The sequence below is a fragment of the Carya illinoinensis genome, chromosome 1, assembly GCF_018687715.1.
Source record: "Carya illinoinensis cultivar Pawnee chromosome 1, C.illinoinensisPawnee_v1, whole genome shotgun sequence".
In the NCBI taxonomy this organism is placed as follows: Eukaryota; Viridiplantae; Streptophyta; class Magnoliopsida; order Fagales; family Juglandaceae; genus Carya; species Carya illinoinensis.
In genome coordinates this window covers 11702244-11724685 of record NC_056752.1, presented here as the reverse complement: position 1 = coordinate 11724685, position 22442 = coordinate 11702244, and the positions used below count along the sequence as shown (strand labels likewise).

The 22442-nt window shown below is 37.6% G+C and overlaps 1 protein-coding gene across 4 annotated transcripts; it reads right to left on the bottom strand.

The window, feature by feature from the left end:
• Nucleotides 1-4396: 4396 nt before the first annotated feature.
• On the bottom strand, nucleotides 4397-21156 carry LOC122310646 (protein ABIL1-like). Of its 4 annotated transcripts, none has more exons than XR_006242652.1 (10): nucleotides 20631-21156; nucleotides 16853-16935; nucleotides 15789-15939; nucleotides 15598-15697; nucleotides 15397-15486; nucleotides 15195-15279; nucleotides 14994-15046; nucleotides 14777-14883; nucleotides 14328-14536; nucleotides 4397-4832 (listed from the first exon to the last, which is right to left on the bottom strand). XR_006242652.1 is itself a non-coding variant. In XM_043124747.1 (10 exons), coding segments are annotated over exons 3-10 (747 nt in total). In that variant the 5' UTR covers nucleotides 16855-16935; nucleotides 17459-17522; nucleotides 20631-21155; the 3' UTR covers nucleotides 14060-14377. The 4 variants fall into 4 exon arrangements, 2 of the variants coding, with proteins under 2 accessions (XP_042980681.1, XP_042980667.1); XR_006242651.1 differs by having other exon boundaries at nucleotides 4397-4819; XM_043124747.1 differs by lacking the exon at nucleotides 4397-4832 and adding an exon at nucleotides 17459-17522 and having other exon boundaries at nucleotides 14060-14536; nucleotides 20631-21155.
• Nucleotides 21157-22442: the final 1286 nt, after the last annotated feature.

Below are 22442 nucleotides of genomic sequence, written 5' to 3'. Positions count from 1 at the left end.
TACTTCAACCTCATCACGGCGTGAAGCAGACCCAACTCCTTAGCTATCTAACAACTTACCTCCCCGTGGGATCCAAAGAGATGGGTTATGCCTTAAGGCTGCTTTATCTCTCTTGCGGTGGAGAGCAGGTCCAGCCTTTTGTTGCCCGACACTTACCTCTATGCTGGACACAAAGGGATGAGTTATGCCTTATGGCCATCATATCCCTCCCTCAATGGAGGGTGGGTTCAACCTCTCAGCTATCATGCAACTTATTCCAACCTCCACCATGCTAAAAAGCATGATTATTCTCAGCCTACCCAACACTTACATTCCTTGTGATGGTAGTGGGTGGGAGTGAGTCCAGTCTCAAACTACCAGGCTTACCTCCCCATGAGGAACTAAAGGGAGAGTCCATCTTGGAGTAACTTCTCCCCCTCGTGGAGGGGGATGACTCGCTCCAATCCCCGTCACGATGAAGAGCGAACCAACTCCTCAACTGTCTGACAACTTACCTCTCCGGGAAAACCAAACAGGCAAGTTAGCCTAAGGCATCCCGACCTCTCCCTAGAAGAGTGTGGGTCTAGTATCTCAACTGCCCGACTTTAACTCTCAGATGTAACTCCCCTAACGAGGAGGTGGTAACTAAGCAAGCACCTCAAACTTCCTTCGCACCCCATCAAAATGACATAGGTTTGCAAACTCTACAATTACAATTACAATTACAATTAACTGTTATTTGTGTTGATCCTTTCGTATAGCTCCCCCCCTCACTGAATCTGCAAAATATGGGCAGGCCAGTAAAGACGGGTGGCATGACCTCTACTCGCCAACTTCACTCAATTGCTCTTGCCCGCTACACTCCCCAAAAAAGAAAAGGAGAAAGGAGTATGAGAAGATAAAGAAATGCTCAAAGAATACAAAGATACAATCAGGGTTCAACTGGAGAGTTTGCCTAAGAGAATGCTTGGGATCAAGTCAATTCCTATTGAGGCACCTAGCTTTAGCGCTATTAGATCTGGAGGCAGGTTCTTCACCTTCAGATACCTCAAGTCACCATGAGGGTTAACAAGCACATGGTCCCGCATCTTTTCCAAGCCTTCTAGATAGTAGTAAGACCAAGAATCATCATGAGCCAAATGGGCATGTGACAACTAGGCGCGTAGCTAAGGGACTGCAGCCTCAACATGATCCAGGCAGGAATGCAGGTACTTCATAGTTGCTTCACAAGCAGCTATCGTTAGATCGGCCTCAACCAACATGATCTCCAATGCATTAGCCCGACCCTTCTTGCTGGATTCCTTGGCACAGGCCAAGGCATTCTCACCCTCCAACTCCTTCATCATCTGGGATTTGGCCTTGAGAGAGTCCAATTTATTCTTTGAGGACTTGGCAAGCTGCTCGTATCTCTAGGCTTGATTTCTCAGCCCGGAGCTTGTCCAGCTCCTCTAATTGTTGATTGAGGGAGTCGTGAAGATTGTCCCCCGCTTCCCTAGTAAGCTTTGCTTCGAGGTCGATGGAAACCGGCTTCCTTCTATGACCTCGCCAGGTCATACTTGAGTTAGTCCTTTCGATGACAAAGTTGGAGTATCCTCTTCTGCCTCCATTGGTGACTGACTCACACCTTAACTAGGGCTTCCTCTAACTCCTATTCTCTCTCTCTCTCTCTCTCTCTCTCTCTCTCTCTCTCTCTCACACACACACACACACACATACACACAATCCCCCTTGGCATGGTGCAAGGTCAATCACACTAAGGATCATAGTGCCCAGTTCTCGCCTTCTAGCCCCTCCCGTTCACCCACAATGAAGGCCACCAATCGCTCCACACACTGCCAAGAAAGTTTTCAAGTCAATACCTAAAAAAAATATGCCAATAAGACTTAAAGAGGAATGCAACTAGATAATAGTCATGGAAAAGAACCCCCTGAACTTCCCGACCATCTCTTGGATAGATTCATAATAGGCCCCATGTATCGCCAACCTCGGGGTAGTGTAATCCCTTCCCTTAGAGGAATTCCTGGCAAAAGTTCCAGCGCCACTCGGTGTGCCAACTCGCCCCAGGAACTCCACCAGGAATGGACCACCCCAACTTTCACCTTCACCTTTATCTTCCACAACATTCTCAAGATTCTCTCTGATAGCCGCTCCTATCTCCACCTTGACACCAGCTCCTGTCGCCGTTAAGGTCGGGGATGGTGTTAGTGAAGGACACCCAGATGATGTAACAGAACACCAAAATCCTCCACATGTTTGGATGGATTTGTGCTAGTGCCAAACTTAGGTAGTCAAGTATGTCGTGAATCGGGTAGCGAAAGGGCAGTCGAAGGCTGCTAGAGAACATGCTTGGGTACAAGGCTACCTTCGAGGCGTAGCTTTCTGAGTCCACTGCTCCTTTTTTGGGCTTCGACACCTCAAACTCCATGATCTAGGGTACCTTGAAAGTAGACTTCAAAGACTCCAACTCACTTGAAATTATCATTGACTGTCAAGAAAACCCGTCAAAATGTTAAGACTTGGTTCAAACCTCAGGAGGGTCCAAACCCTCTGGGGCCTGTGAGGAATAAGAGGGATTGATGTAGTGAGAGCTCTTAGGAACAACGCAAGAAGAGTTCTTGAGAACCATGGGATGTGAAAACAGAGAAAGAAGAGGCAAGAAACATGCAGAAGAAAGGAAAGCACAGAAACACAAGCGATTCAAATGAGGAAAAAAGAGGGGAAGGAATGCAAGTAGGTGCCAAATGATGAAAGTGTTGAGATTTAAATAGGCCCCAGAGACGGGTGGGATCCTAGATCATGGGGGCACATGCGCCTCATAAGGCTAGCGAGACAAAGCACAAATGCTATATGATGCAAAGTGGAGAGAAAGAGCCACCTGATGCCATTAATGCTAGGAGAACTGAACGGACACAGTCAAGTGCCAAATCTGACTATTAGAGCACATGCCACTAAAGTCGAAGAGGAGCAATCTCCTGACACCATTAATGGTAGAAAAGCCAAACGAGTACAATCAAGTACCAAGAACCTAAGATGTGCCATAGAGCTGGGAAGAGTAATTACCGCCCATCTTAAAGGCATGAAAGTTTAATGGATGTGACCACATGAAAATATGAACAAGAAAACAAAGGTAAGAATAAATTCCCATTGGACTAGGTGGGATAATTGTGAGGAGATTTTCCCTCCTCTAGGCCCCAGTAACAAACACATGAGGACCTCGAGGGAAGGGGGGAGAGCTCAACTTGCCCCAACAACCCTCATTTAAAAGAAGTCACTTGGCCTATGCGAAGTACTCAGACCATAAGGAAAACCAACCCATGAAGCAACCCTCATGCGGGAAAGACGAATGGTAAGGACAAACGAGACTTACCGCCTTAACACTCCAGAATGACACCTGATCCTTAAGAACTTGTACAGGCAGGTGGGCGAAAGATGCAGACCTAGTCCTTGTGAACCTGTACATGCAGTGTGCAAGAGATGAAAAGGACCCGCGATCTCCTGACAGAAGGTATGGAGAGACTTATCAATGATCACTTGCAGGCTAAAGTCTAGTCAGGGAGCCACGCCACATTAATGGTGCCAACCTAGGAGCCACATCGTATTGAACGATTCTAACCAAACAACAGTCGAAGTGACATGAGCCCCCTAAGGCTAGGTACGAGATGTCCTCCTAGAAACCTCGTATGAAAGTCGATCCCTTACAAAGAAGATTCTCTAAGCTCTTGCATTTCACACAAACTACTAAGGAGATATACTGACTTAAGCATCTGAGACTCCCCGGCCTCCCCCCGGCTCCCCCTTTCTTTGTTTTCTTGAGCGTGCAAAAAGTCTTAAATAGTTCTCAAAAGAGCCATGTGATTTTATCCCTGCAATCTGTAAGATTGTTTGTTGATTGTCCTTAGGGGTATTTTTGCTTAAGAATATTGAAGCTTCTCCTTGTTTAACATTTGACTTGAGCCTTTCTCATAAGTTTCTAAGATATGAATGATCCTAATCCACTCCAAAGATTAAGCCTTGCAAAAAAAGGCTATCATCCGCAAAAAAATAAGTGGTTGATGTAGATAGGCCACTTTCCAATTGGGACACTTGATATGCTGCCAACTACTTCTACTTCATTCAACATAGTTGTTAAGGCTTTAGCACAGAGAATAAAGAGATAGGGGATAGAGGATCCCCCTGTCTTAATCCTCTAGAAGGTGAAAATGAACTTTGAGGATCACGATTGAGCAGTATATAATAGGAGACTGAAGTGATGCTTCGAAATAAGAGAGATTCATTTGGAATCAAATCACAATCTCTGCATGATAGCTTCCAAAAAGCATCACTTTACTCGATCATAAGCCTTGCTCATATCTAATTTAAGAGCCCTATAGCCTTCTTGTCCCAGCATACAAGTATTCATTAAATGAAGAGTTTCATAGGCAATTAATATGTTATCTGTAATTAACTTGCCAGGAATAAAATCACTCTGATTAAGTGAAACAATGTCAGGCAACATAGCTATGAGCCTATTTGCTAACACCTTAGCAATCACTTTATAAATAATATTACATAGATTGATTGGTCTAAAATCTCACTTTCTTTGATTCCTGTAGTTTTGGTATCAATGTAATAAGGTGTCATTCACCCCTTTTAAAGAACCACCATTGTTCAGCACATGGAGTACAAATCTATGAACTTCCTTCTCAAGAACATCCCAGTTTGTTGATAAAAATGGGCTGGGAAGCCATTTGGACCTAGTGAGCTTAATGGAGTCATATAAAAGATAGCTTTTTTCACTTCAATTGCAGTGCATTGCAGTAGAAGCCTTGTGTTCATTTCTTCAGTAACTTTTGGGTCATTCCTGAGAGACAGCACTAAACAGCAGTGGGGTTAAAAGATGTGAATAAAGTAGAAAAAAATTCTAAAAACATGTCACTAATTATTCCCTGATCATCAATCATATTTCCACTTTGATCCTGCAGTTGCCTGATGAAATTTTTTTTCCTTCTTTGTTTTCCACTTTCTATCACATGTTGCAGCCAATGCTATTTGGCTCGTTGTTTCCATTTGAGTTCCTCCTTAACTAAGTACATTTCTACATTTGCTTGCTGTTGTTGAATATAACTTAGATGATCTCAATTACCAGTACTCTGCATGTCTGCAATTTGCTTCATCTTCCTCTTGATGTGTTGGGGAACTTGCTTATTATTTACTGCTTTCTATCTCTGCAAGGCCCTTTAGTAATTTATCAATCTATTTTTGATTATCTCATCCATTGAGTCCCAGTAGCCACATTCATTCATGCTTCTTTGATAATATATTGACATTTAGTCCTTAAAGCCTAGAAAGCTTCATATCTAAACACATGTTGCTTTTTGTTTCTTTTCATTTCAAAGCTAGTCAAGGTTAGGGGGAGAGGGGAATGGTCTAACTTCATTGCAGGGAGAACATGACAGAGGCTGCTAGGGAAGACTAGCATCCAATCCGGGTTGGCCATAGCTCTATCAAGCCTTTCTTTAGTGAACTACTGACTAGGCATATTATTGGACTAGGTAAATTTTTGACCTTTAGTGGGTAAATCATGTAGTGAACAGTAGTTTATGGCCTCATGAAAATCCTCCATCTGCTTAGAAGGCCCTAATGCAGCTCCTACTTTTTCACTTTGGCATGTGATTTCATTAAAGTCACCCATGCATATCCATTAAAACTTCTTTCCTAGCTTTTGATAAAAAGATATTTTTCCAACTATGAATTTTCTTCCAAAGCCTCTCCTTTATATACTTGAATGTATTATACTTAGGTCTACCAATTAATGTGAGCAAACCTAAATATTTTTCATATCTTCCACTAGCAACCACTCCTACCTCCCTATTGATTAAAGCCCTCATGCTAGAGCTTGTAATTTTTATGAATAAAACTAATGTCTTTTGTCTATTTAAAGCCTGTCTAGAAGCCATCTTATACACACTCAACAGCTCCTGCATTTTCTCTCGGTCACCCATTTGAGCTTTACAAAACAAAATATAGTCATCAACAAATGATAGATGACTAATTCTCAAACTACCAGTTGCTTTCATAGATTTCCTTTTTTACCTCATCCTATTGAATCAAACTACTTAAGCCTTCAGCACAATTATAAATAGGTAAGGTGAGAGAGAATCACCTTGCCTCAAACCTCTTGTTGGATTAAAGGGTTCTCCAGGTACTCCATTGACTAGAATAGAAATGAAACTAAACTAACACACCTCATAAGTAGTTGTATCCATTTCTCATCAAAACCCAATTTCCTCATAATCGTTTCCAAAAAATTCCACTCTACTCTATTGTATTCCTTAGACACATCCAATTTCACTACCATAGACCCTTTTCTCCCTTTTGTCTATTTTGCATAGTATGTAGCACTTCATATATACAATCATAATATTGTTTGAAATTAACCTTCCAGATAAAAGCACTTTGGGTGCTTGAAACTACATCATGCATAATTATTTTTAGTCTATTGGCTACCATCTTGGAGACTATCTCGTATATTACATTACATAAACTTATCAGTCTAAAGTCATTAACAATTATTGGACTATTGACTTTAGGAATCAAAGTAATGTAAGTTTAATTTAAGGAAGAGAGCGTCCCCTCACAATTTAGAACCTCTAGAACTGTTGTACAGATATCATCCCTCACTATGCTCCAATATTGTTGGTAGAATCTAGCTCCAAAGCTGGACTAGGTGACTTTAAATGTGACATTTGCTTTGGTGCTTCCTCTACTTCTTTTGTGAATTCTCTAATAAGTTACTCATTCATTTCACTAGTAACTTTAACTTCCTGATTGTAAACATTGATTTATAGCATCTTGGGAAGGTAAGTTGGAAGTATAGATTGCCTCAAATTGTCTCTTGAAAGCCTAATCAATCTCTCCAATTTATGTAAGAACTCTGCCATTGTTGTCCCTTATTTGCTTGATCAGATTCTTCTTTCTTCTTTGAGATGCACTTGCATGAAAAATACTTTGTATTCTTGCCTCCCAACTTGTACCAGTGAGACTTTGCTATGTCTCTATTTGATTTCTTCTTGATCCAATAGCTTATTTAACTCCTATTGAATCTTCTTTATTTCTATTATTTTTTTTGGACCCTCTTCCTCTTGTAACTTCAATAAATAAGCAGTTAATGAGTTAATATCCTTATTCCTTCTTCTATAATTTGAATTACTCCAATTTCCTAAAACAACTCGACAAGAATCCAACCTTTCCTATACCCTGAACAAAGGTTCTCTAGATCTTGTTCCTTTCCTCCACACCTAATCAATCATCTATCCACACACAGATTTAGAAGCCCAACTCATTTCACATTTAAAATTCATCATATTACTCCTTTTATTCTCCTTACCTTTGACATAATGAAGAAGCAAAGGTTTGTGATCTAAGCATCTTGCTGTCAAAACTTCCCCTTTAACCTCACTGTAAATCCCAGACTAGATTGGATTAGCCACCACCCTATCCAATCTTTCCTTGCTAAATGTTTCATCACAATGCAAATTACTCTACATGTATTTATCTCCACTCCACCCTAAGTCAAATAAGTAATTGTTCTCTAAGGTTCTTCTAAAATTATCCATATCTGCCTCACACCTTTGTCTTCCTCCTTGTTTTTCTCATTGCACAACTATCTCATGAAGACCTCCAATCACACACCAACCTATATTTTCATTAGGTTTGAATGGATTCAATAATTCCCACCCCACATTCCTTTTGTTGGAGTCTGGATGGCCATAGAAGCTAGTAAGAAGCCAGCACACATTGTTCATCTCATCCTTAATCCATGCATTTATATGCCTTTGATAATAATTGATTATTTCCACATTCATGTCATCTTTTCCACATCAATATTAATCCTCCACCTCCACCCACTGAATCTACCACAAACTATCCATCCATTCCCAACTTCTTTTTTAAATAAACTGTATTTCCTACCTTTGTCTTGGTTTCCATAAGGAAATCCTAGTTGGGAACTTATCATTCATTGTCAAGCAAAGGTCTTAACCTATTCGAGGGTTTCTAAGTACCCCACAGTTCCGACTCAGTGTTTTCATTGTGATTGATGGGGATATCCAATAGCCCCTACCAATTCAATCAAGGATTGTTTAAGATCATTGCTTCCACCCAAACTTACCTTTTTATTAATGGGCAACAGGTAATCAACTTCATCTTCATCAATTAACACTCTTTTCTTTTCAAAATCAAGCACTATTTTCTTTTCAAAATTAACACTTAATTGAGTATGAATGTAAATTGCATCTCAAGTCCTCCTCTTCCAATTTCCTTGAGGTGCACTCTCCAATGAGGCAGTGTTTCTTCTCATGTTTTGCATCTTGGATCTTTAGCCCACTAGTAGAGTGTAATTCACTATTGGGCTTATATTTCTTTAGACTTATCTTAGTTGTCTTAGTAATTGAAACACACTCTGCTCTTTCATCCTCTTTTTCATATTTCTCTATAAATTTCTCCACTTCCTTCCTTTGCTATATCAAGACAGATTCACTAGTTAGAAGATTTTGATTACCTTCCATCATCCCTTTCGAAAAATCCGCTCTATTCACTCATAGCTCATCCCCTCTATGTTTCTTGGTTATTTCTAGTCCCCTCTCAAATTGTATGGCAATCTCTATAACTGTCTTCTTCAAGCTACATCAAGGGGCTTCTCCCACTCCACCACCCATGAAATTTTGCTTGCCATTCTTCTTGCCATAGTCTCTGCCCTTAATCAAGCTTCAAATTGATCTGTCTCCTCTTTCTCCCCAAACCCCTATTTCCCAACACATCCCCATGATAAATGAACTATACACCCACAAAAAAAGCGTAATCTTAGTAATTTCTCGTACTTTAGAGAAACCCAAACTTTATTACCTAGAATATTAATTTTTCTTCCCCTACCTATGGTTTTATTGAATTCAACTACAATGTGTACCCAAAGATAATCTCCCCATCCAACCCCATTCTCTTGCACATCCAGCTCCATAGCCAGCCCAACAGAATTCCCAATTTTCATATCCACCTCACGGGACATACAAACAAACAGCAAGTTATAAACTTGAACCCAAAATTACTCATGATTAAAACACATTTGACTATGTTGGATAACCCCATCAGATTGTTTGATGCAAAATAAGCAAGTACAAATAACCAAGGATGGCCTCCTTCAACCTTTTGTTTATCTACATGTGTTTCGAAGGATAAACACATTGTTCCTCATCTCCTTAAAAACTGCCGGTTTTGCTAACCCACTATAACTTTGCCATGGTTGTTGCAATTACCACTTTACTGATAGCTCTCTTAGTGCTCACCTTTTCCACCAAGCATCTCTCCCCTTTCCTTTGTACTTCAGAAATTGCCTCACCATCAAGCTCGATTATGCATTTTTCCTCTTCTGTAAGATGTAGTTTTCACCAATGATCCTCAAGTCCTTCCATTTCCATATAAAAAATCCTAATCCACCACACCCTTAATTTACTAAAGAAGGGTGACTAAATTCCATCCTCTAATTTCTTTCGAGAGAAAACAGAGAGTGATTGTTGAGAAAATGATTTTTTTGTTGGTCACGATTGTGTGTGGTAGAAGATATATTTGTATTAACAATATAAACAAGTATATCAATAATATTTCCTGAATAACTCTTTGAATTTGGGGTATCCAAATTCTAGAATTTGTTTTGAAAAAATGAAGTCTGTGTGAGTAGAACCGTGGAGCCAACTTCAAATCCCATCAATGAGCAACTGAGGTCTGTTGGTAGGGCTGGAGCTTAAGGTAGACCCAACCCCCCACATTAAATTCTTGCTCTTTCCTCTTTAAATTCGAATATCTAATCATCCTTTCTTGTGCTTTGTAAAGATTGTGACAGAGGAGTTATGTGATGTAGTCTCTAGATTTCAGTACTGTTTCCATCTCTTCTGCCCTTGTAGTCTTGGATACGTAGAATGTTAGTTTAGGTGGGGGATACCAATACAATCCCTTAAAAGGAGTGAGCTTTGTCACTGAGTGTTGGGTGCTATTGTACCACCACTCGGCTAAAGGCCCCCACTTTACCCAATCCTTGGGCCTATTCCCCAAGAAACACCGTAGATAGGTTTCCATACATTTGTTCACTGCCTCAGATTGTCTATCAATTTGTGGGTAGTATGTAGTATTGAATTCCAATTGTACCCCTTGGGCCTTGAACAATTTCTTCCATAAAAGATTTGTGAATGTGCCATCTCTGTCCAAGACAATCGATTGTGGCAATCGATGCAACTTAAACATGTGTTTAATGAATAGCCGAGCCACTGACTTAGCAGTGTAGGGATGCCCCAAAGCTATGAAATGGTTGTACTTAGTCAGCTTGTCCACGACCACCCATAGGTGCTAAACCCATTGGAGTTAGGTAACCTAATTATGAAATCTATGGTAATATGGGTCTATAGCTGAGAGCAGATTGGGAGGGACTATAACAACCCACTGGGAAAAGAGTGGTCTAATTTTTGCTACTTATATATCTCATAGCTTCTTATGAAGACGCTTACTTCATATGTTATTCCACTGAAAACTATTTTTCCTCAACAATGTAGTAAGAGCAGCAGCCATAACCCCACGGTTCTTTATAAACCTCCTACAATAACCCATAAGTCTTAGAAAACCCCTTAGAGCCTTTATCTTGGTTGGGGCCAATCCACCATTGCTCTCAATTTATCAGGATCTGCTCTAACCCCTTAACCAAAAATTATGTGGCCTAAATAACCCACCTCTTAGCACCAAAATTTATACATTGACTCCTTTGCAAATAATCGATGCCTCCTCAACATGTCAAGAGTCATTTTGATGTGTTCTAAGTGTTCCCCCCTTATCCTTGCTGTAGATTAGGATGTCATAAAAAAACACCAGCACGAACTTCTTTAAAAAAGGCATAAAAATCTCGTTCATCAGGCCTTGGAATGTAGATTTGACTAAAAATTCATAATAGCCCTCATGGGATCAGAAGGCCATTTTGTGTACATCCTCATGCTTCACTCTAATCTGGTGATAACCAAACCTAAAATCCAACTTGGAAAATAGTTTAGACTCACTTAGCTCATCTAGCAACTCCTCTACTAAGGATATGGGGAATTTATCTTTGATCATGACTTGGTTCAAAGCCCTATAGTCAATACACATCCTCCAAGACCAATATATTTCCTAAACAAGACTAAAGAGGAATATGGACCTTGACTGGACTGTATTGCCCCAAAACCCAGTAGCTCCTTAACTATTTTTTCTATCTCATCTTTTTGAAAAACAATGGGTACCTATAAGGCCTCACAGATACTGGCTTAGCCCCTGGCAGAAAGTTAATGGAGGAGCTCTAATAGAGGGGAGTCCCTTGGGCTCCTAGAACACATCACAATACTGGTCTAACACTACCTTTATTGGTTCTGCATACACCTTCTCACAGGTACAATCTCCTTCATTTACCATTTGCAAAATCTCACCCCTCATTTCTAAGTTATTTATCTTTTTGCAGGAGCTTTCGTCCAGCAGTTGAGTAGGTACCAATCCTTGCAATGTAACAAGCTGCCCATGCATAGAAAAATCCATGGAAAGTTTATTAAAATTCCAAGACACAATGACTAGAGACTGCAACCATTGCACTCCCAAAACCATATCACACCTCCCCAACTCTAACACAAACAGGTCTAAGGTGAAGTAATTTCCCAGCAGATCTTTTTCACATGCATTCACTGATCAGTTGGTCTCCATTTGTTACTTGCCCCTCACTTTTTCTTTTGCACATATGGGTAGTTTGGCCCTTTTGTCCATAGTGCTATCCAGAAAATTGTAAGTGTTGCCAGAGTCTACCAATATCAAAACCCACTGGCTAGCCACCTTCCCTTTCACCCTTATTGTTCTAGGATTCAATGAATCTATAAGGGCATGCATGGATATTTCAGGCTTGGAAGTCATTTCAGTACCTTTCACTACTTTAATCTCATCAGTAGTTACTAACTATTGGCTTGTATCCGCCTCCCCTTCTTCCTCCTCTTCGACTTCTTCAATTAAAAATAACTAGGGTTTTTTGCACTTGTGTCCTAGATTCTATTTGGAATTATAGTAATAGTACAGTCCCCTCTCCCTTCTTTCTTTCATTTGATTGGGGTTTATTTTTTAAATTGGTACTATAGCTTTACTCATTCCCTACCCTAAGTGGTTGTTAAACCCTTTGCTACTTCAGTGGATGTTACACCCTTTGCTACTTCCTGAATTTGAGTAACCTAAGGGTTGGTTTTTAAGCCCCCTCGTACTGATTTTCACATGTTATTCTTGCAACTAAGCTAAACTAAAAGTTGTCAAGAGATATGAGGGATTGAACATTCAGAATTGTAGTCTGATTTCATCTTTTAAACCACTCAAAAAGTAGCTCAACTTATTGGAGCTAGATTATCTACACAGCTGTTAGATTAGTTCAAACTCCACCTTATACTCCTCAACAGATCCTGTTTGCCTTAATCTGGTTAGAGTCTCCATGGGTTCGTCATAAGAACTAGGGCCAAACCTAATTACAAAGGCTTTTACAAAAGTTTTCAAATCAGTTATGATTCTCATATTTTTCAAATCCTGAAACCATAACATGGTCTTTCCTTCAACATGGAAGGAAGCCAATCTCAATCTGTATTGTGGCATTGTGTTATAAAGTAAAACGAACTGGTTAGCCTTGTTAAACCAACCTAAGGGGTATTCTCCTTGGAAAAAAGGAAAATCAATCCTCATTGACCTGGGGATTACTTTTCCATTAACTTCACCATAGCCTTATGCTATAGGGTTCACCCCTAAAGTGGATTCTTCTTCGTGAGGGCTTGAATTCCTCTTTTGCAATTCTAAAGTCAATGTTGCAAGTTGCTGAACCACAACATCATATTGTCTCTTTAATGCTAATACTTCATATAGGGTACCCTTGGCCATGGAGGTCGTGGAATGTTGTCAAAGATGACCGACTCTGATGCCAACCTGTTACATGGCTAGGAAAGAAAGGAAATTCAGATCTTACTTCGATGATGAGTGCCTCCAGAGAGAGAGAGAGAGAGAGAGATTGGTTCTGTATTGATTTTGTATAAGGGAAGAATACTCACTACACTGTGAGCTATGTCTTTAGATTGTAACAAACTCTATTAAGTAACGAAAAAGACACCCAATAATGGGCTTACCATAATGCGAAAACCCAACTCACATGGGCCTAAACCCTTACACCCAATAGCTAATGGAACTTACTCTTATTTCTACAAAATTTAGATAAACGGGCCCAAACAGATGGAAGCCCATAAGCCCACGACAGCTTAACCTAACGACACCCCTTCCCGTCCACGTCTTTAGTTCTTGCCTTCCCCAAGCCCTAAGTCCTTCCCTCTCTAGCGGCACCCTGATAACCCCTTTGACAGTGGCGGCTTGGAGTGTAACAACAGTTGAGAATGCCATTGAAATAGAAATGATTAAAAAATAAAAATAAAAATAAAAAATAAAAAACCCCTCGGATTGAGTAATTAGAAATAAATTAATATATCACCAAGAACTAGAGAATATTGTCGGAAATACTTGTATTTGCAAAGGACCAAGTGGTCCAGCACTATCCATTTGAGAAGTCCCTTCCCTAATCTAATCAAGCACAACTCATGTTTTCTTTCGGCCTCAATGGCCAATACTCACCCTCTCTAATATTTGATACGTCAATGGTTTCAATATTCAGCTATAATCTAAGAGTCTACCCCATAAATAGGGTTCTGAGCTCTCTTAAGACTTGTGGCCACGTGGCTGAAAAGACAGTCATTACAATCAAACTACTACTGGTTTTCACCCTCTCAGACCAGGCATATCCCCCTCCCTGACTAAGAAGCATGGTTGATCCAAAGGACTATAGAGTATCCCAAACGTAATTTTATCTGCTCTCATTGGCATTCAAATATATATACACACATACATATATACACATATATATGTGTATATGGTCCCAACTATTTGCATCAGCACTACCAATGCCATCCACCATCATCAATGGGCATTATAGGAATAAAAGGTTTTCACAGTAAGTTTGCTATATTCTCGTATGTACAATATGAACAGTGGAATCATAGACACTGGCATAGTATTTGCTTATTCTGGACAAAGAAACATCTATGACATTGTTGATCAGAGATCATACCCGGGTGAGCAGATCCTGACCATCTTCATCACAGGAGGCAAATTTGTTCATTATTAACAGCAAAATGAAAGATTTGGAAGTGGAGTAAAATATGATTTAAAGCAATTGCTGAACTAACATCCAACTATCCAAGCAAAGAGCTCATCAACTTAGAAGGCATTTAGTGGCAACTTGCCTCACAAAGGGAGAAGCTTTAAAGGGCAGCTTCTTTGATTTGTTGAAGATTCACAGAACAGAACCAGCCTTCAGCTTTGGTGTCTTCTGTTTGACAAAGAAAGCTGATAGTATACTTTTGCTGCGAACAGGGACACATGCAATGTCAAGTCGATTTTGGTTTTCAAATGACCTGTATCTTGTCAATGCTTGGGAACTCTCCAATCCATCCTACAAAAATAGACCTCTGTCAGCTTCCTAATTTACCCATGTGTACCTATAAATACATGTTTGCATCAGATGAGCCTTACCAGACTGGATTAATTATAAAAGATCAACAAATTTTAAAGAAACTCAAGCAAACAACATTGCAAACAGTAAAAATCCAACTATTCTTAATTTTGATTATCAAGCATGCACTTAGAAGAATATCAGACATGTATGTGTTCTTTTCTACTTTGACATTATTACCCTTCTTGTGCCACTCAATGTTTGCATAATTGCACTAGAAGCAGAGCCACCACTTGGTAAATGAAGATGAGCTGCTGGGGAGTTAGTCCTGGTAGTCTCCTCATTATCTACAAGCATACGAGCTTGACACATAAGTATTATCATTGGCATATTCATCTAAAGCGCAATGGCAACTGGAATAGATCATAAGACAAGGCTTGATTTTGATTCTACATACCTGAAAGATGGAAAACCCCAGAAGTCTTCCCAGAAATTTTTGGGTCTTCAGAACTGTTCAAAAAAAAAAAAAGGTCATAAACCCAGAAATAGAATAGAAATAGTTTATGCTACCTTGGAAATATCAAGTGCAAAAGAAATAAAACAGAAAAGGAGATATGTGTCCACCATTTAACTTTATGTAAGAAACTCTTTTACTTACCTGGTTGAAGCATGTGGGATCCCTTTTAAGGTAGTCTTTGTTTCTGAGGCTAAATGCCAGGAAAGATTTTTTGGTGCAAGGTTACCTACTTAGTACATAATGAGATGCAGAATTCACTTACAGCCAAATGAGAAGTAACTTAAAAAAACGTGGAGAACTGCAAAGAAAAGATATCCCTACTGAAAAACTACAAAGCACATGCCTGAAGGCTGAAGACGAGCTCTAGCTTGAAATTGGTTTTGCATATCAGTCTGTATGTGTGGATTAAAGTGTACCCTTTTATTGACAGAATCTAGGTTGGAGGTAAAACCATTTCAAAAAATGAAAAAAGAGTAAAAACAAGTTAGAAAGTTCATCAATCATATTACAAATACCTAAAGAAGATAATCATAGTTACGCTTACTTGGCAAAATGTAGTGCTTATGATGTCTGGGAATGAATGCCAACAACTGCTGCTGCCTGAGACCTTCACTATTCATGTACTTCTGACACGTCAGAAGTCGCTGATATTAAGAAATCATGTTAGGTCAGCTTTATCCATTCAATATTGTCTTGATGATAGCACATCGAGTCAGACTAACATGAGGAAGTTACCTGATTTAGGCAAGAAACGTTGAGCTCCATGGTTGAGACTTCTAATGTTTGCTGCTCAAGAAGGTCAGTTAACTTGTAAGCAACTGTGCCGAGGTGATCAACAGCATTTACCAGGGCTCTTAGAGCATAATCTTTCAGGTTGTCCAGCACCCTAACGCAAAAATATTAACATTCATTTTCTGCCATGAGCAGCAATAGGAGTGGCATGTGATCCAGACACAGAGTGCAAGTTCTTGCTCATGCCTATTGTTAGTGGTTCAAAACTAAAGATCAACATGTGAAAAGAGTAGGCCGCTATAGCATATACCGTCAGGGAGGAATGATGATAGCTAGTCATGGTTCATTCACTTGGAAATATATGCCATCTTTTCATTTCTAGCGTGATCTCTAGATGAAGATGTAATCGTTCTCTCTCAGTAAACTTAAAAGCAAAGCCTTATAGCCAATGTCCTGACTACTTGGGGCTATCTACACAAGCCTCCAACTCTATCTAGGATGATGACATGTCACTGTCTATTTTCATCGGTAATAAATGAAAGGCCAGGACAACACAACATAAGCTGACCCACATGCCTAAACTTTTTCCCTATCTGATTTGTAAGAATTCTCAAAATGATTTAAAACTTTATTTATGTTAGACCAAATTAAATCACAGGCTTAACATTATGTCCTTTATTCTACTTACATAATTATTTATGTGGAATTCACAAGTTTTTGTGTCCTATTCTTCAATGTATGCGAGAACCTTATGACAAATGTACTTTTGAAAGGCTTTCACTATGCATAATCTAAGTTTTTCATTAGATTCTACACGGTATTTAATTGACTTCCCAACTGCTTAAGAAATAACATCATATAATTCTTGAAGAGTGCCAATTAGGAATCTCAGCCAGGATTACACCGGTTCAGTTATGCAAATCTCAAAGATGATTTGGTCATCTGTTTTCTCGTAGAACAGGACAGCTGTGGAACAGGACATAACCTCTCACAGCAACTCACTCATGAATCAATTCACATATGTAATATACTCTCCAAATAATGTATAATCAAATGCATAGCCTTACATCTCTTTCTGATCACTATTAAGATATGATTTTTCACAGTATTCTGCAGCAGTATATAGTTGAGGTCTCAAGTTCTTAAGTTCCTGAAATAACAACGCAAGAACCAAATTAGAACCATACAATTTGCTACAAAAAAAAAAAAAGAAAAGAAAAGAAAAAAAGAACCACAATAGAAGACGAAAAACCACTAATAAGAACAGTATATTAAAGAGTCTTTTTTTATTGGCATAGGGCATCTGGGACAAAATATTTCAAAGAGTTTAATAAGAATAGGCAAAAAAACCTTCTAAAAATTGAAGAAATCCCAGAAATCTTAGAAAATAATTTGATGAGATGCACTTATCAACAAAGCAATTGATCAGATGCAATGTTTCAGACCATATTACATGGACTTGGTATTGCCCAGTGTTGGTGAAAGCCAAGCACTGCCTAAAGCCTAGGAGAAAAAAGTATAATAGCGAAGTATTCAGAGAAAACCCCTAGGGGCTCAAGTGGTAAAGGCCTCGGGCTTGGAGATATGCTCCCCCCAGGTCTAAGGTTCAAATCTCCTAGGGTACAAATAATCTCTAGAGGCTATCGGACTGCGAGATTTTCCCCTTGAATTACCCGAGTTACACTTGAGGGAAACTCCTTGCAAAGCGCCTGTGCACCCCCAAGATTAGTCAAGACACTGTTCCAGGACACCCGGTGCCAATAAAAAAAAGTATTCAGAGAATAAACCAAAATAATAAAATAAAAAATAAATAAATAAATAAAAATAAAAAAGCAGGTTTAAAGAAAGTAAGATAGTAATATACTTAGCCCATTAACTCAATTTGTTAAGAGTATTATTCAACAAGACAGCCAAATGAATAACTGATTACATAAGTTTTAAACATAGCATTTATATAATTGTTTTTAGGAGTGATGATAAGAATACAATAGCATTTATATCAGTTTTGCTCTTTACAAAATATACAGAACCATGTTATTTGACAGTCAAAACAAAAAAGTGGTTGAATCAAAACAACCCAAAAGGCAATGACCAAACAAGCACAAGAATTGTAGGTATTGACATCTATGCTAACATAAGCAAGACAAACCATAGTTGACATATAGAGATTTTTGCGCATCCAATAACATAAAAAAAACTACAAAAACATGTTTTTCGTGCTTTAAGCTCACGTAAAAAAACGTCAAAAGTGTGCTTAATGTGCACTTGTGAAAATGCCCTTCACTTTTGGTATGCCAAGTGCTCTGGCCTTCGCACTTTATTGCGCTTTTAACAACACTAGTGCTTCCATTTGTAAAATAAGCAAGTACAATTTGACGTAGATCATACAAGAAAGAATAGCTATATATCATGAATCTAATAAAAGAAAGCTATAAGTTTCTACAAGTCATGATTCATGTAGTGATTGCCTAACATGGGTAAACTCAATTTAGGAATATCAAGCCACAGAGATATTTTTAACCTTTCATTATCAAATAATATTCTAATGTTGTAGAAAGAAGAGATAATAAGCCTTTTCCAGTAATATGTCATAGTCACATCATGATTTCTTTTTGTCTGAGCACATCAAGAAATTGAAGGTTCAAATTCAATTAAGATATAATAATGCCAAAAAAGCCATCCAAGTCTATGGAGACATGTTGTGGATTTATCTCTATTAATCTTGCAATTCCAGTTCACCTGCATGCATCTCTCCCTGTGTTAGCATGCTACCTCCAGCTTTCCAAGGATGGATTCATACATTAATGCTACTTATCTTTCTTGAACCATTCTATTGTTCAGAGAGTATATCAATTGTCTTGCATTTTGTACTATTAAACATGTCAAACACCAAGATTTTTTCAGAACATAACATCAAGTTCAGAACACTCTAGAAGCACTTTTTGCTTCACTAATTGCTCTATGGTTCATCACTAGTAACATCTTTTCAAAATTCCCCCTCCCCATCAGCCATTGCTTATGTTACTAGCTAGTTGAAATTGTAACTCTTGGGCAATTCTAGCCATTGAAATCCAATGCCTCCAAGTTTACCTTAATTGCATACACTATGTAGAAATCCACTCACAGTCTACAACTTATACTAAGGTCAATCTCATTTTTAACTTGGCAACACCCATGTTTACTAAGAAAAATGTGGTTGAAAAACAAGGGTAAATTGCACTTTAGCATTCCAATTACCATCCCATTTGCAAACGCATTAATAAACATTTTTTTTTTATAAATAAGCAAACGCATTAATAAACATTAAATTACTACAACTTGCTTTCTAAATCAAATGCTTCTATTTCAATTTACCCCCTTACATTAAATTCAGAAATTTAATTAGATGGAAAAGAGAGAAATGATGGATATGTCCCTCATATGAATGACATGCCATTCGGCAGAGCTGATAATGTAATAAAAATACATAACATACATATATATAGAAAACACCCCTTGAGTCCACCTTCCTTTTGATTTCCGAAGGAGGAAAGTGAATTTTTTTCCTTTCTTAATTTGATAGAAAATTTTGCTCTCATATCATGAGCAATTTGGTTATTTCACATAATTTTCATTTGATTTAATAGCTGAATTTGATGGAAGATGATAAAAGAAAACATAATCTTTTATTTTTATTTTTATTTTGATAAGTAGAAAGTGAAATTTTTGTTTAAGAAAAAGTGATAGTTTGGATGATAAAGCGTAATACACCTAGAAAACAGTAATATTTTCAGTACCGTTTCCACTTTAATAAGCTAGTCATATATATGCTCTTCATAAACCTTGTCAAATTTATCCAAAGGCTAGCAATAATGGGAAAATAATCGATCCCAATTATTCAAGGAAAACTCAGGGAACCAACCATCCTATGTGCAAAAATAACCGTAACATCTTCTAATTACCCACTCACATTATTACAACACACCCATTACTCCATAACAAATCCCATCAAAATAATTCCCCAGCAGCTACTCACGTTGACCGCACAACAATTTTTTTTAATCAGCACCAAGTGTCCGGAGCAAGTCCCCACTAATCCCCTCGGCAAAGAGTTTTCTGCAAGTACACCTCAAGTAATTCAATGGAAAATTCTCCAAATCTGATGGCCTTTAGAAATAGTTTGTATCAAATAGTTTGAATCTTAGACCTAGAGGGAGCATACCACCTAGACCAAGGCTCTTAACACTTGAACCAAGGTTCTTAACACTTGAGCCAACCCCTAGGGGTAAAAAAAATATGCAGAGCGTAAAGTGAAATAATCAACTCACGCGTCTCGACTGCCAAGAAAATATTTAAAAATATGAGCAATCATGCTCTTCATTCTAAATCTTGTCATCATTAAGTGATTTTATGAACATAATAAGGATATTTGTCAAACTACTTAAAGGACAATCCCTTAAAAAATGTACCTTATGAACGGTGTGGCTAGAGATGATAAAATCTACGTTGAAAAATAATATTTTTCTGATAAGAGAATAGAAGCTCATAATAAGGATAAATATATCCCATAATTTGACCCAGTTAATTTGATACTTTCCCGTAATTCAAGGTCTCTTTTCTTCCTTAAATTTCTCACCAACCAAACATACCATAAATTATAAAAGGCAAAGCCATCTATGAAAGTTCTTTACACAATTTGAACGCTAAGAATTCCAAGCCTAGCAAAATCAATCAACGTAAGAACAAGAATCAGATGTGGCTCCAAAACACCTGTCAAGAAATTCATTTAAACTTACAGAAACATAGGCCTAAATGCTATAAAAAAATAAAAATAAAAAATAAATTAGGCCAAGAGAGTTATTGAACCTGCAAAGCTTTGACGAAGCTCTTGCTGCGTTCCATGGAGACCTCGTCGAAGGTCATGGCCGGATTGACTGGCCTCTGTTGCTCCACTTCCATCATCATGGTACAAATTACCAAACCTCTGATTTTCAAATTAGAGCATATAGAAATTAAAAAAAAAAAATTAGGAATATATTAAGGGTCAGATATGGGGGTTAGGTTCTGGTGGGTGGGAGAGCCAGCAAGCAAGTGGTTTTCAGAGAGAGAAAGGGAGAGAGTGCGTGTGTCTATATTTGATAGATATTAAATGCGAGAGTTATGCGGGTAGTTGACGGGCTTTTACTGGTTTCATCCATTATTAAAACGAACGGGAAATCGAAGGCCATTGCTCGCCGCAATAACGAACTGCGCCCACTCTCAGGTGAGAACATCCGGCGGCGAAGTCAATGGGATGCTCAAGTTGACTTCGTTCTCCTGTTAAGTCGGATTATCTAGACTTCCTTCTCCGTTCCAGACTCCAGTTGACTTGGTCAAACCTACATTTTGTCTGATGCCAAGTACGTTAAAAGAGATTTTATAAAATAAAAATTCTACTTATATTCCTATACACGTATTATATTTTTATTTATTTTTTAATAAATATATAATATATAGATCTTAAATTAAAAGTAAAATAAAATAAAAAATAAAAACTATTTTTTTAAAATATATAAAATGTGTATAGAATAATTCTTTATATAAATATACTCGCAAACTACGATGCATTCAAAGATTTCCTTATATTTTAAGATTTAGATTGGTTACACAAAATAAAAAATCTTATCTCATCTCATTTCAATTCATCATTATAATTTTTTCAAATCTCCATATAAAATATAATAAACAATTTAATTTTTTCAAATCTCAATACAAACTTAATATTAAAAAATTATATTATAACAATATTTTATTCATTACTATTTAAAATATCTCATCTCATCTGTATAACCAAACGGGACCTAAAAAGCATCGTCAGAATGACTATTTGTGACTTCCTTCGTTTTGTTTTTAATTATTTATAAATATCTGTTTATGGTTTTTTTATTAGTTTGTTAGTTTTGATTTTATCTAGGCTTGTTTAGAATTTTATTGCATTCTTGTTTAGTTTTATTGGTTTTATTTGTATTTTTTGTTTGGTTTGGTTGATTTATATTTGGGAGGTTTTTAGTTCTTTATTTGTATACTTTCATATGCTTGGTTTGTAATTAACGTATCCATTCACGGACGGTGGCTATCGGCTCTTCGCTAAAAAAAAAAAAAAAAAAAAAAAAAAAAAAAAAAAAGCAATTGATATGTTAATCTTGTTTTTTTTCTCTTTTCTTTTTAGTTTTACAACTAACGTATTATATCAATTTACGTCAATTTATAAATTTATTTTAATAAAAATTTGTTATGGCTAAAACATTTCTCTTGTTAAATAATTGTTTCTATCAATTTAGAATTTATCATAAAACAAGTATGATTGGAAATGACGAGATCTAAAACAAAGAAAAGTACGTATTACCCTTCTTTAAATTATATTCCAACTTAAGTCAACGTTACAATGAAAATTAGCAGAGAAGTTAATCTGTTAGCCAAAGAAATTCTACATATATTTATTAATTATTATCAAAGTAGTAATTAATGAGAGTAATATTTGGTAGTCTTTGTTGGATATGAGCAGTATTTTTTTTTTTTTTATAGCAAAGTATTCATTCCATCAAAACCTTATCTAAGTTTTTCAAACCAGATGACTTGTGAGATACAATTTTGGAAAGAATCCCACTATATACAACGATCATTTACATGCCAAGCATG